Source organism: Galeopterus variegatus, unplaced genomic scaffold (genome assembly GCF_000696425.1).
Source record: "Galeopterus variegatus unplaced genomic scaffold, G_variegatus-3.0.2 Scaffold3385, whole genome shotgun sequence".
Taxonomy (NCBI): domain Eukaryota; kingdom Metazoa; phylum Chordata; class Mammalia; order Dermoptera; family Cynocephalidae; genus Galeopterus; species Galeopterus variegatus.
The window spans coordinates 58757-72359 of record NW_007729496.1 but is presented as its reverse complement, the minus strand read 5'-3'; the positions used below and the strand labels follow the sequence as shown (position 1 = coordinate 72359).

General features: G+C 37.3%; 1 protein-coding gene across 1 annotated transcript in view; it reads right to left on the bottom strand.

Moving 5' to 3' along the window:
* Nucleotides 1-13603, bottom strand: part of GRM5 (glutamate receptor, metabotropic 5) — a gene marked incomplete at its 5' end in the record, with an annotated part of 143606 nt that overhangs the window by 91114 nt on the left and 38889 nt on the right. The window contains one exon of the mRNA XM_008584858.1: nucleotides 6606-6852. Within this exon, the coding sequence (XP_008583080.1) occupies nucleotides 6606-6852 (247 nt within the window). The remainder of the gene's footprint in view (nucleotides 1-6605; nucleotides 6853-13603) is intronic.

Genomic DNA, 13603 nt, shown 5'->3' with positions numbered 1-13603 from the left:
TGGGAGTAATGTAGAGAGGGCCTGATTTTACCTTTCTTATTTTACCTTTTTTCAATAGCTAAATTTATCATATAAAGGCAATTTCAGGAGCAATGTTTTTAAAAAAAGTCTGAAGATAAAAAGTATATTATGCAATGAAAAAATGCTGGAAGAGAGTATTAGCTTGCAAGTTCTCAGCCTTTATTAACTATTATTCTTATTTCAAGTATGGAGATAGGAATGTAAAGAGAGAAAACAAATGTGCTTATTTACAAGCATTTTCTTATATGTAAGAATATTTCTAGAGAAGCATTTCTGAAATAATTTTTCAAAGTGAAGACATTGGATGAGCAATATTACCATTGTGTCAGTTCCTACAGTTATGTCTTGGGTACACAATGTCATCACATAGTACTCTATGCTTTTTACCCCCCAAAACTTAGAGGACTAGCAGATAGGCTCTTATAAATGCCTCCTCCAACTTTCCATGCTCAGCATGGTTATCTATTTGGAAATTGATATGAATGGAAAACTTTCTAGCCTTTGGGTTCAAGTGACCAGACTACCATACTCAAACCAATGTGCTGTATAGAAATACTGAGAACTACCTGACATCAGTCTATTAAAATCTACATTGTGAAATGATGCTATGCTGTCTTTTATGCCATCACTTTTTTTTTCTTTTTTGTGGTAGTGTTTTTCAGAATATTAATTCATTTTTATGCGTTTTTTTTTGTTGTTGTTGTTGTTGTTGTTGTCGTTGTTGTTTTTGGCTTGTTAGCAGTTTAAGGATTTTCCTGCAGTGTGTTATTTGCAGGCAGTAACAATTTTGGCTAACTGTCTAAATTTTACTTCTAAATCAAAAGTACCAATTAATAGAATACCTTCCTTTCCACTCTGTCACAGTTATCCCACGGCTACCGAGCATGCAATTAGTTGAGATATTAGAACACAGAGTACTGAAGTAAAAAGAATTCATGTATTATGTCATCGGCTACTTCAAAAGCTCTAAGTCTTCAAAAGGTGACTTTCTGTGAGCAAATAACCTTTGAACATTCTATGATGGGAGAAAGAAATGCCAGTGTCAGGAGGCTTCTTTCTTTGTGGCTGATGATTTTTAAAGGGATATGAAGATTTCATTGTTCACTCGAAAATGAGCCATCAACCTCATTTCTACCAATTCTTAACTCTGACAAACTGCTAATTTTACAGATAATGGAACTGAAACTCAGTGAGCTTAATTAGAACAGCCAGATTGCAGAGGATACAGCATCAGTCAGGACCTAAACTAAGCTTTTAGATTTCCAATCCACTGTTCTTTGTTTTCCATTAGAATGCTCCAAATCTACTCAATGGAGCTAAAAGATCAATTTATCATTGCTTAAATATTATTAAAATGTGAACCACTTTACATTTTAAGGCTCCTATCTCCATATCTGTCTCTCTGTTTTTGTTTTGTTTTGTTTTGTTTTTATGTACAAGAAATGGTAAAAAGTGAAGGGATTCACTTTTGAAAAATAAATGTAAAAACTCTGTAGAATAGAAAATGTCATATTTGACAGGGATATCACTTCAAGAAAAGCTAACTTTGGTTCAATCCAGTCAACCTGTTATAACTACATTAGAGATAATAAATCCTCCCTTTGGAATTAGCCTTTTGATTTCTGGTCATTGTTTCTTACCTGCAAGACAAACACAAAGAGATATTATCACTGATAGCTATAGTTTTGAAAAATATAACTTTGCTTTAAAAATCTTCCAAAGCAGTACACTAAAAGAGGAAATAAATTAGAGTAATTCTTTACAAAAGAAGATTCCCCCATTCTCTTGTGAATCGGTATGAGTTCTTTTAATTTTCAGAGCTAGGATACTGATTTTATTCTCCATCTAAAGCGAAAGAAGACAGGTGTTTCAAAAATACAATTATTTAAATTTTAAGTGAGAATTAAAACACATAAAGGCCTCTTGAAACGTTTGCCTACCCATTATTTAATCTAGAAGACTGTATTTTATTTTCCAAAAAAAGAGTGGTAAGTTATTCAGTTTGCTCTTTGTTTTTGACAGCTGTGGTAAAGATCCAAGTTGCACATATTCAGTGTCAGAAGCAAATATTAGTTTGTTATTCCAATCATATGACACTTGAGCATAAATCTCCCAGCCCAGTTTATTTTTTTCCTTTCCTTCTCCCCCTCATCTCCCCACTCTCTCTCCTTCCATCTTCTCCCTACATCCTTTGCTCTTCCTCTTCCTCTCCCTCCCTCTCTCTCTCTCTGCATCTCTCCCCCCCTCTTTCTCACTCACTGTGTCTCTTTGTTTCCTACAACTCTCTGCTCCTGCAACTTCTTTCCCATCACATGTATCCATGTGTGTAATGTCTTCTCTAGTCCCTCTTCCTTCTTTCCCCTTTCTCTCTGCCTCTTCATGTCTGTCTCTTTCTTTACTGGCTACAATTTAAAGCTGAAATATCCTGAATAACTTAAAAACGAATTTTACATATCTTTCAAAAACAAAATAAAACAAACTGATAAAGTATATTCCAACAACAAAACTGGCTACAATTTAAAGCTGAAATATCCTGAATAACTTAAAAATGAATTTTACATATCTTTCAAAAACAAAATAAAACAAACTGATAAAGTATATTCCAACAACAAGAAGAAGTTTTATTAAAACACAGAATAGAAACTAGGGGAAGTAGGGTTCATTTGGATAGAAATAAGGAAATTTCTGAATGGTTGGAACTCTGAAAATGAGAGCAGGCTTCCTCGGAAGACGGTGAGGTTCTCTTTACCCAAGGGGCTGAAGCAAGGTTGTTGTCAGAGGGGTCGAAAAGTCCTTTAGGGTGGGGACTGCGGAGAATATTGGATTTAGATGGTTCCTCAAGCTTTCTCAGTCTATAATCCTGGTGCTAAGGTGCTTTCACTTTCTTTAAAATAGTGTAATTCTTAAATATGCACTAAATTGGCTGTGTGGGTCAGCATTACAGGCACTCCAAGCCCTGGTCCATACAACAAAGCAATTGTAATGATATGTGCCCTTGAGGTTGGATAATTATAGATTAAGGAGAGGCCACAGAGTTAGTTTGAGTAGGAACATTAATGGTAACTAATAATGGAACTTTTTTTCTAGTATATGCATTGAACCATTTCAAACATACTATTAAAAAATGAAAAAAAAAATTAAGGTAAATTCTCATTTGATGATTATGCCTGAGAATTGCATATTGTCTTTGCTCTGTTACTAACTGACTACATAACCTTGGGCATGTCTGTACTTTCTCTGAGACTCAGTTTTCTCCCCAGGAAACTTAGGACGCTGAAACAGATCATCTGCTTCTCTATAGTCCTTTTAGGAGCAGAGCCAAAATTAGGAATCTATGTGCAAACGAGGTCAGTATTTGCAATTTTTACTGTTCTAGCCTCATGTTTTCTATTTGCCCCATCTGTTTTTGTCTCTGTTCTTTTCCTGCCATCGTTTGGGTGAATATTTTTTTTCCTTTTTTTTTTTTTTTGTATCCCTCTATTGTCTTTTTAACCGTTCCTCTTTGTGTTAAAATTGTAGTGGTTGTTCAATGGTTTACAATATGCCTTCTTATCTTATTCTACTTAAAGTTTATGTTGAGTTACTTAATGCAAAATATAAGAAACTTGAACCTGTTAAATTTCATACCCTATTCCTTTATGCCATTGTTTTCAAATATTTTACATTCACATACTTATAAACCTCACAATTTAATGTTTTAATTTTTGCTTAAAGTAGCCAGTTGCACTCAGTCTAACATTGGCTCTATATGTTTCCTCTGCCCAATTATGGTCACTCCCAGGCAGCAGCCAGGACTCTTAAACCTTAGTTTTCAATAGAGTCTCTAAACCAGGGGGCAGCAAACTTTTGCTGTTAGGTGACATATAGTAAATATTAGGCTTTGAGACTCTCTCTAACTACCCAAGTCTTCCATTGTAGTGCAAAGCAGCCATAGTACCTAAATAAATAAGTGTGACTGTGCTCCAAAAAACTTTATTTACAGAACAGGTAGAAGACTCAATTTAGACTGCAGCCCACAGTATGATGACCCTGATCTAGACCACTGATGGTAAACAATAAAGATCCGTATTTCTTATCTATAATTCTGAAATCCTTAGAGCTCTAAAAACCACAAGCATTTTCTTAACTCACTTGGCAGCAAAACATGACCCTATCTGAATCTATCTAGTAACAAAACCTGACCTGAACTATCATGTGGCTATTCTTAGTCTATCACACTCACATAGTATGAATATTCATGTGTTTTGCTGCAGAAATATTAATGTGTTGATTAAGGAGGACTGCTCCACCACATGTTGTGGGTATTATATGCCTGTATAACCTTTCGTTTAGAATCTCCCTCTTGTGACTCCAGCATCATTGGGGAATCCCTAATCACTCCAAGCTCTTCTGGTTCCTTGCCCAGCTGGGAAAATCTTTGATCCAGCAGAGCAATAACTTTTACTCCACAAAAATAACAACATAATGCCTAGAAATACATTTATCACAAAATAGTGGCTTTTTGATTTTGATCCTGGTTGATTAATTGGCAGGCTGTTGTATAAGGTTAGGAGTTGAATCCCAGGAGACTGAGTTAGAATCTCAACTTTGTCATTTACTAGACTGTGTTTGGATGAGTCATTTAATCTTTGTAAGCCTCACTTTCTTCAGCTGGAAAAGAGAAAAATAATACTACTTACCTCATAGGAATCAAAAGCAGAACACTTAGCTTAGGGTTTGGCTCAGAGCCACACTCAATAAATTTTATTCATTTGTTTTGTAAATATAACTGGATTAGTTGGAAAAACAAAAAGTTACAAAACACCTTTTCCTGAGTCTAGACCATGCCCTCATAGGCCAACTCTGATAATTTATTAATGGGTTAATGTAATATCCAAACTTAGCAATGCATGGATAAACTCTAACACATCATGCATTTCCAGAAATTGTTTGTAAAATTTTATGTCTGTTGTTTTTAAAAGAATATCTATGAATTTTATTTGAGTTTTCAAGGGATTTATGTCCCCAAAAAGGTTAGCACCAATGTCCTAATAGTGCCCAATTATATCATGTTTGGAGGATTATGAATGACACAGCAGTGTTCTGCCTGACGCATTAAGGTTTCCCATTGGAATAGACTTGAGCCATATGACACATTTTCTCACTTTCTGGTTTATGGAACTGGCTTGGGTAACATGACATGAAAACTCTTGAACTGGTAGAGCTTCAGCAATCCTAGTTTATCAGCAAGCCCCAAGCTGATGTCAGTGCTCTAGAGATGCATACGAGAATAAAGAATCCATACGCAGATAGATGTCAGAGCCCATGCCTTGACCTGAGCCTAGACTGAGCTCATTGGTCAGCTGCCCCAAGATTTACAATAATTGGAAGTTTTCTTTAGACCTGAGAAAATGCTTGTACTTTTCTCTCCATGGATATATTAAATGGTCAAAAAGTTGAAAACATGTGAAAAGTCAGCTTATCTTGGCAAACAGCCTGACTGGAGCAATACCCCTCAAGTCTCTACAATAAAGAAAATATCAATTTTTTAGCTTGGCTGTATGACCTGCAACTTGCTGTCACTTAGAAATCCAACACATGAGATAGTAACGGCTGCATCTAAGACAAACACCAGCTCACTTAGGAATATGGAAATGTGCTAAACCAAGGTTGCTGGTAGAATGTGTGGGCACATGGGGCGTGAGTTGTGGAAGGACTCATGAGACCTCTTCGCAGGTCAATTGCAAACAGAGTGTGCTTGTCCAAGCACAGCTGTTAAACATAAGCTGTCACTGGAAAAGCACTTAGGGTTTTGCAATGGGAGAGACAACCAAAGGACACTGATTGTTCTGATGTAAAGCCAAGTGAAGATGCAGCCCTGCTGCAACTCAGAATATCATTTCAATGACATTATCCGTCATGGACTGAAAGTCTCCTGTGTAGAGGCACTTAAGAATTTGAAGACTGAGACAGGCTTTAATTCTGGTAAGTTCTCGGTACCTAAGGTTTTCCATGGAGGCTGACCTATAATTATAAGTTAATATTTCTCAGGCTCCTCTCTATAAATAATAAAAGGTGAAATTTCAGAGAAAAGGGCAATTTAGTCCTCAACAAGGGAGAAAGTGCTCCAGCTGAAGGATAATAAAATAAAATATATCTTATAACTGACACTAGGTACAGCAAACAGTATAACAACATCTCAACCCTATTTCTGGATTACCAGGAATTGAATTGTTTCTGTTTCAGTATAGTTCTATGACCCAAGAAGATAATAGAGAACAGGAATAACATGAAGAACATGTGCAGAGAAACCACAGAGATGGCTTTTGTTTATCCAGGGTAATGTGAGGCTTCTGTCTCTAAGATTAGGTCTTTGAAATATGCTTATAATTTCAAAAGCACATTTTGGACATTGGCATAATGCTTTTCCCTAGTCACAGGAAATAGGACTTCACCTCTCTGTCTCTGCTCATGCTGGGATGTCAGAGCTAGTAAGAGGTGGCCAGGTAGCCTACATAACCACAAAGGAGAGAAAGCAGACACCTTAGGATCAAGAGTTAGCTATTTTTCAGGCTCTCTTGTCTAAAGGAGAATTGTAACAATACCTTCCTGGAGAGTCTCCATTCTCATCAAACAAGATCATATCTCCAGAAACCCCAGTGAAGTTAGTTTTCATCAGGGAGTCCAAAAGTTTCCGCCCATCAATTGGCTTCATTGCGTCACAGAGTCCTGCGTAGCCTGGACAGAGGGACATCTGCATGTTATGGAGCCCATAGGCCATGGAATAGATTGCGTTGATCACAAACCCCATTTTGGAGTCTTGAACATGATGTGTTCTCAGAGTCAGAGAACCTGTTGGGAAACAAATTAAGGATTAACTTTGAAATTTAATTCTACTGGATCATTAATAATTAGAAAATGCACTGGAGCAATTTCTCAGTTAGAACCAGAGGCAATACTAAGAAACAGGTGGTAATGTAACGTGTCTGATACTTGTCTTCTATTGTCAGGTTTTTCTTCCAAAACTCTGAAGAAAGATCTGAATCCCCAGCAGTAGCAAGATTCACTTCCTCCAGTAACCAAACTCTGGTAATGGATATAGGATAGCACTGTATTTCTGTGCCACAAAATTTATCTTAAGGACAGATTAATTTCCCTAATGTCAGCTGTGATAATATACCTCCTTGGTTCAGAAATCCTCAACAAATCTCCAATTTCCAAGCTATTATGTCCTCTTAACTGAGAAAACTAGCTCTTTCACCACCTTGCCTGAACTTTCCTATTTAGATTTATCACCTTCCACTTCTAATCTCAAAGCATATGCTCTCCATAAACTGGCTATTTGGAAGTTATGAAATATAACGCTTAAACTCCATTATTTCATTAGCTAATTCAATAAATATTTATTGGAATCATAGTACACATAAAGCTGTGTGATTGATGATCTAGTGGAAAAACAAAAATGAATTGAACATGGAATCTTCACTTGAGAAATTTGTCCAAAAATGGCCATCAGATACATGAAAAAATGCTCAACATCACTAGTCATCAGAGAAATGCAAATTAAAACTACATTGAGATATCACCTCATCCCAGTTAGACTGGCTGTTATCAAAAAGGCAGTGAATATCAAATGCTGGCGAGGGTGTGGAGAGAAGGGAACACTGCTACACTGTTGATGGGACTGTAAATTAGTACAACCACTATGGAAAACAGTATGCAGGTTTCTCAAACAACTACAGATGGATCTGCCATATGATCCAGCAATCCGTCTTCTGGGTATATATCCAGAAGAATGAAAATCATTATGTCAAAGGATACCTGCACTCCTATGTTCATCGCAGCTCTGTTTACAATAGCCGAGACATGGAACCAACCTAAACATCCGTCAATGGATGATCGGATAAGGATACTGTGGTATATAAATATCCAGAAGAATGAAAATCATTATGTCAAAGGATACCTGCACTCCTATGTTCATCGCAGCTCTGTTTACAATAGCCAAGACATGGAACCAACCTAAACATCCGTCAATGGATGATCGGATAAGGATACTGTGGTATATATACACAACAGAATGCTACTCTGCCATAAAAAGGAATGAAATATTCCCATTGGCAACAATATGGATGATCCTGGAGAAACTTATGTTGAATGAAATAAGCAAAGCACAGAAGGATAAATACCACATGTTCTCCCTCATATGTGAGAACTAAGAGAGAAAGGAAGGTAGGAAAGTAAGACCATGGTAGTACATTGGTCTTACAGAGGGAAGGAACCTTCCTAGGGCTACAAGGGGGGGGAGGAGGAGGAGGAAGAGGACAGAGGTTGGGGGATAATTGGTTGGTGGATGCGGGGTACAAAAGTAATTTCTGGTAGTGGGTATGCCTGCAGTATGAATCTGGCCCTCACATCATGGGCATGAGGGGTGATAACTAGTTTTGTATCACATGAATATTCATAATAAATAAATAAATAGGAAGAAATTTGTCCCATCACAGAGATAAATTATGAAAGTTGAAGGTAGAAAGTGAAGAATCTGTAACACTATGGAGTTGAAATGTATAGAGGCCCAAAGGAGGGAGAGCAATCCCTTCCAGTGGAAGGCCCTTGGGAATATTTAATTAAAGAACTAACATTTGGCATGGGTGAGTGGTTTGATAAATATGTACAGAGTAGCTGTTATTTATGAGTTGCTCTTAGCGAGGGACTAATGATGTTGAGTGGGATAGACATGATTCTTGCTCTCATTTACTTAGAGTTGAGAGCATCTATGCAGCATCTAAGCAGGCAATTACAATGTGGTGAGGCAATTATAAGTGCTGAGGCAGGACTGAATCATGAATTAGATCCCAAAGCTCACTGAAGCTGAGCATTATGGCTGTGAGATCAACTGGGTGAAGAGTGGGGGAAAGAGTGTTCTAAGCATGTTCAAAGGGTCACAGATGAGATAGAGCATGGTGTGTTTGGGAAACTTTAAGAAAGTCGCAATGGCCAGAACATGGAGTAGGAGGTGAGAGAATGGGGAGAACTCAAGTGGTTGAGAAAGGAAGGATGGCTTGAGCCACATTAAGATTTCCATATTTTATCATAACAGCATTGAGATCCATTGAAGTGTTTAAGCTCGAGAGGAGATTTCTATTTTAGAAATAGAAATTTACATGATCAGATTTCTATTTTAGAAAGACAAGTCTGGCTATATCGTGGAGAAAGTTTTGAAAGACTGCAGGACTGGCATCAGAAGAACCCATTAATGGGGGATTCAGCGATCCCAGGGACAGGTGAAATGGCCTTGCCTGGAGTAGAGGCCATGGTTATGGACAAAGGTTTTTGCAAAGCAGAATCTACTACCAGACCTGGTGATTGAAGAATGAATAGGATTGAGACATACAGGAGGAGCATGTATAGGGTGAAAGGAACAGCTGAGGTCAAGACAGAGCTTGTCATTTGGGGAAAAGTTTTCTTTAAGAGAGATAAAAACAACAACCCCCCCAAAGACAACATGATCCTTCATGACTTAAACTGTAGAGGCATATTCTCTCCTTCTTGATTTTTGGCTCAAAAACTGACACTTTAAGTTTTCCTGAGTGAAGAAGCTCTCTAGGGAAACCAGCGTGGTTCATTTTGACATAAATATAAATAGGAAATCCTGCTTCACTCTCTGGAGCAGGCACTGGCCCCAGGCTACTTTCTAGGCAAATACTACAATTTCCTTCACCACACACAGTCTATCACATTTCCACATTTCACCTCACACTGCTGCAGACCCCATTCTTCCACATGCTAAGTCAAACACTTTAGAGTCACTTTTGACTCCTCTTTATTCTTTACGCCTTCAAAACTTTGACCTATCTTCAAAATATGTCCAGGATTAGACTACTTCACACAAATTAACTTCTACCAAATTCAGGATACATCATCTCCTGTCTGGATTACAGCAACAGTCTTCTAACTGGTCTCCTTCTTTCTGCTTTTGCCCTCCTGACATTCCTCATTTAAATGATTCCATTCCATACACAGTGACCTTCTCCCTGATTCTCAAACATAGCAGGTGTGCTCCTGCCTCTGGGCCCTGGCACTTGCTGTCTATTCTAGGTGGAACGCTCTACCTCAGAGATCTGGAGTTCTCCAAGTGGCCTAGGACCAACCCAGTTTTGCTTGTATTTCTCAAGAGTAACTGTAGAATGTGCTGGGAATGCAACCTCTTGAAATAGGGAAGAACCCATCATAAAAGCCTGGGCTCTGTTCTAGTCCCCTACAGAACATGATGTCCTTCAACACTTTAGCCCAGTGAGTCATGTGACCCCAGGATATAAAACATAGGGTAGACTGCTTTTCAAGGTCCCTTATCTGTGGCACAATTGAATTAGATGCAGTTGAGACTCCATCTGTCCCAGGCAGCTTTCTGAGCCTTGAAGGACCAATTCACAAGGAATCCTAGGCTTCTGTTGTCCTCTGATGCCTATTTGTAACTAATAAATCCATTTTATGTAACTTGCTACATATGAGTGTGTTCTGTCTCATTGGACTCAGACGAATTGGTCACCAGTGCACAGTGAACCTGCTTCACAATTTGCATAGCCTATTTCTTCCCAAGTTTAGGTCTTTATTCAAATATTGTCCTCTCCATGAGACCTTCTGTGGACATCTGTCTAAATTGAATCTCTAGCTCCTCCACACACACACCCCCCCACACACACTCCCTATCTTTTTTCCCAACTTTATTTTCTCTTTACCACCAATACTATGTATTATATATATTTATCTTGTTTATTGTCTGTCTCAACCACTCACTGAAATGTATGTTCTATGAGAACAGGGAATTTTTCTGCTTTGTTCACTACTCAGTGCCTAGAACAATGCCTGGCACACAGCGGGTCCCCAAAACCTGTTTGTTGAATGAATTAAAGAACTGTCCTCTCTAACTAGACTATCCATTTTATTTTAGTTTTTCTCCCTAATTCTACTAACACTAATTCTAATCATTTTAAATGCTCCAAGAGTACTTCTTTCATGAAGACCAACATGACTGCAGACACTAAAATTAATTTGCTTTTCTGCACCCCCTATTAAACCTCTCTCAGACACCCTGCACATCATGTTATAGAAATGTTGCATAGAGAGGGGAGGAGAGTTTGAAACATCCAGTCCCCAGGTCAATCCAACACCTACCTTCCTCTATTTAACTTGCTAAATAGAGGAGGAGTTACTCACCTGATTGATTCTATTTCCAGAAAACTGACTAAGCAGTCAGTAGTACAGTCTTTGAGACCATACTTATGTGCTTGACCTTAACCCTAAGCCATGTACTGCAACTCAACCTCCCAAACCACTATCAGACTGCAGCAATAGGTGCTGATGTGGATGTTTAAAAAGGTGTCAATTTGATTTTCATTTTTAAATTTTTCCTCTTACAAGCAGAGTAGGGAGGTCTAAATTCAAAACCCTGTTCTGTGTCTTCCTAGCTCCGCATCTTGGACAAGTTATTTAAATTCTCTAAGATTCAGTTTAATCATCTCCTAAATGTTCACCCTTACCTCACATGGATGACATGAAAATCGAATGTTTAAAAGTCATTAGTACCTCACACAGAGCCTGGTACAAGGTAGATGCTTCATAAATAGTCCTCACACAGAGCCTGGTACAAGGTAGATGCTTCATAAATAGTAACTGTATCAAGATGTAAGTCGTAATAAGTTTTATCCACTATATTTTGCATTTAAGGCTTTGGAGAATAAAAGCAAGTCAAAGGTCTCACCTGATATAATACCCAGTGGAACTCTCAGGCAGTCATCATTCAGGTTTCATTTCTGATTTTTCTTTATGCCTTGTTTACAATAGACAGCAATTGGCACAAAGGCAAATTTGAGCCTTCATCATTTGTAAATTAAATTACTGTGTTTAGAACATGGTTATTATACTGTTTGTTGAATTAAATTGGGCAACAGTTACAATGTGCATTTGTTTGGCCCTTTTCAATACTTTTTCCATATATCAGTAATGTGCATCAACACTGCAAGATGGATGTGTACAACAGGAATTGGTATCCACGCTGTATAGATAAGGAAACTGAGGTGTAGACAGGTTAAGTACATTTTCCAAGGTCACACAGATAGTAAAAACCAAAAGTAGAACAGCTAGGACTTTTAAAGCCAAGACATTTTGTTTTGTTTTTGTTTTTTTCTATACTATATTGTTATTCTCTGGAAATAAGCAATCCTTGAGCAACATTGTTGTACCGTCTTTTTAAAAAAAAAATATGCTAATTAAGAGATAGAGTCTGGAAAAACAAACTGGTAGCAAGATTGGATCTTTCCCTGAAAGTTCTGTTTCTGTTCTCTCAAATAATGCCTGAGAGTGGGCTCAGGTATGAGGGATCTTCCAAAAGTCCATGGAAAAATTTGTATTATCTTTAAATTTTTTTTCCATGAACTTTCTGAAGCACTAAGAAACTAACCAAAGCAAGAGTTTGGAAACTAAAGGACACACATGTTTGTGCACATTCTGTTGAAACATTGCTGTTATTGGGCATCTGGGAACAACTGGCCAATTTGGGCAGCATTAGGATCTTGTAGAAGTGCCTGGTAACTATTTTCCATTGACACCTAAAGATTCAAAGGATTGCAAATTCAAAAAATAACAACAATAACAACAACCCCCCCCCCCAAAAAAAAACCAGCTAGAAGAAAATTAATCAAAGTTTAATTTTTAAAAAAGTCATTTAGATGCCTGATTTTTTTTATTGAAACAAAATTGATTATACATATTTGTGATGTACAGAGTTGAATTTCAATACCTGTGTACACTGCGGGATGATCAAATCAGGATAACTAGCATATTCATTGTCACAGAATGTAATCATTTCTTTGTGTTGAAAACATTCAATCTCCACTCTTCTAGCCATTTGATAATATGCAGTAAATTAATGTTAATTTTAGATGCCTAGTACCACTGTACATCAATAGAACTTACTTTTCCTAACTAGTTATGTCCATTAATCAATTTCTCACTATCTTTCCCCCCCTTCCTCCTTTCTCGCCTCTGGTAACCACAGTTCTGTTCTTTCCTTCTTTATTATTATGATTGATGTTTATTTGCTTCATCTTTATTTATTTATTTATTTATCTATTAATTAGCTCTCACTTATGAGTGGGAATATGCAGTATTTCTCTTTCTTTGTTTGGCTTATTTCACTTAACATAATTTCTCCAGGCTTATCCATGCTGCTGCAAATGTCAGAATTTCATTTTTTTTTTTTTTATGGCTGAGTAGTATTCCATTGTGTATATATACATTTTCCTTATCCAGTCATCCATGGATAGACATTTAGGTTGATTCTATATTTTGGCTATTTTAAATACAACTGCAATAAGCATGGGAGTATAGGTATCCTTTTGTCATGTTGATTTCTATTCCTTTGGGTACATACCCAGTAGTGGGATTACTGGATTGTATGGTAGTTCTATCTGTAGTTGTTTGAGAAACCTATTTGAGATGTTTAGAGAAAGATGTCTTAATTTTCTTTAGCATTCATTATGTATAAAGGGGCCAGTTCAGAGAAATCCAAATTTGAATTCTGCCTATACAATTTCACTTACTTACT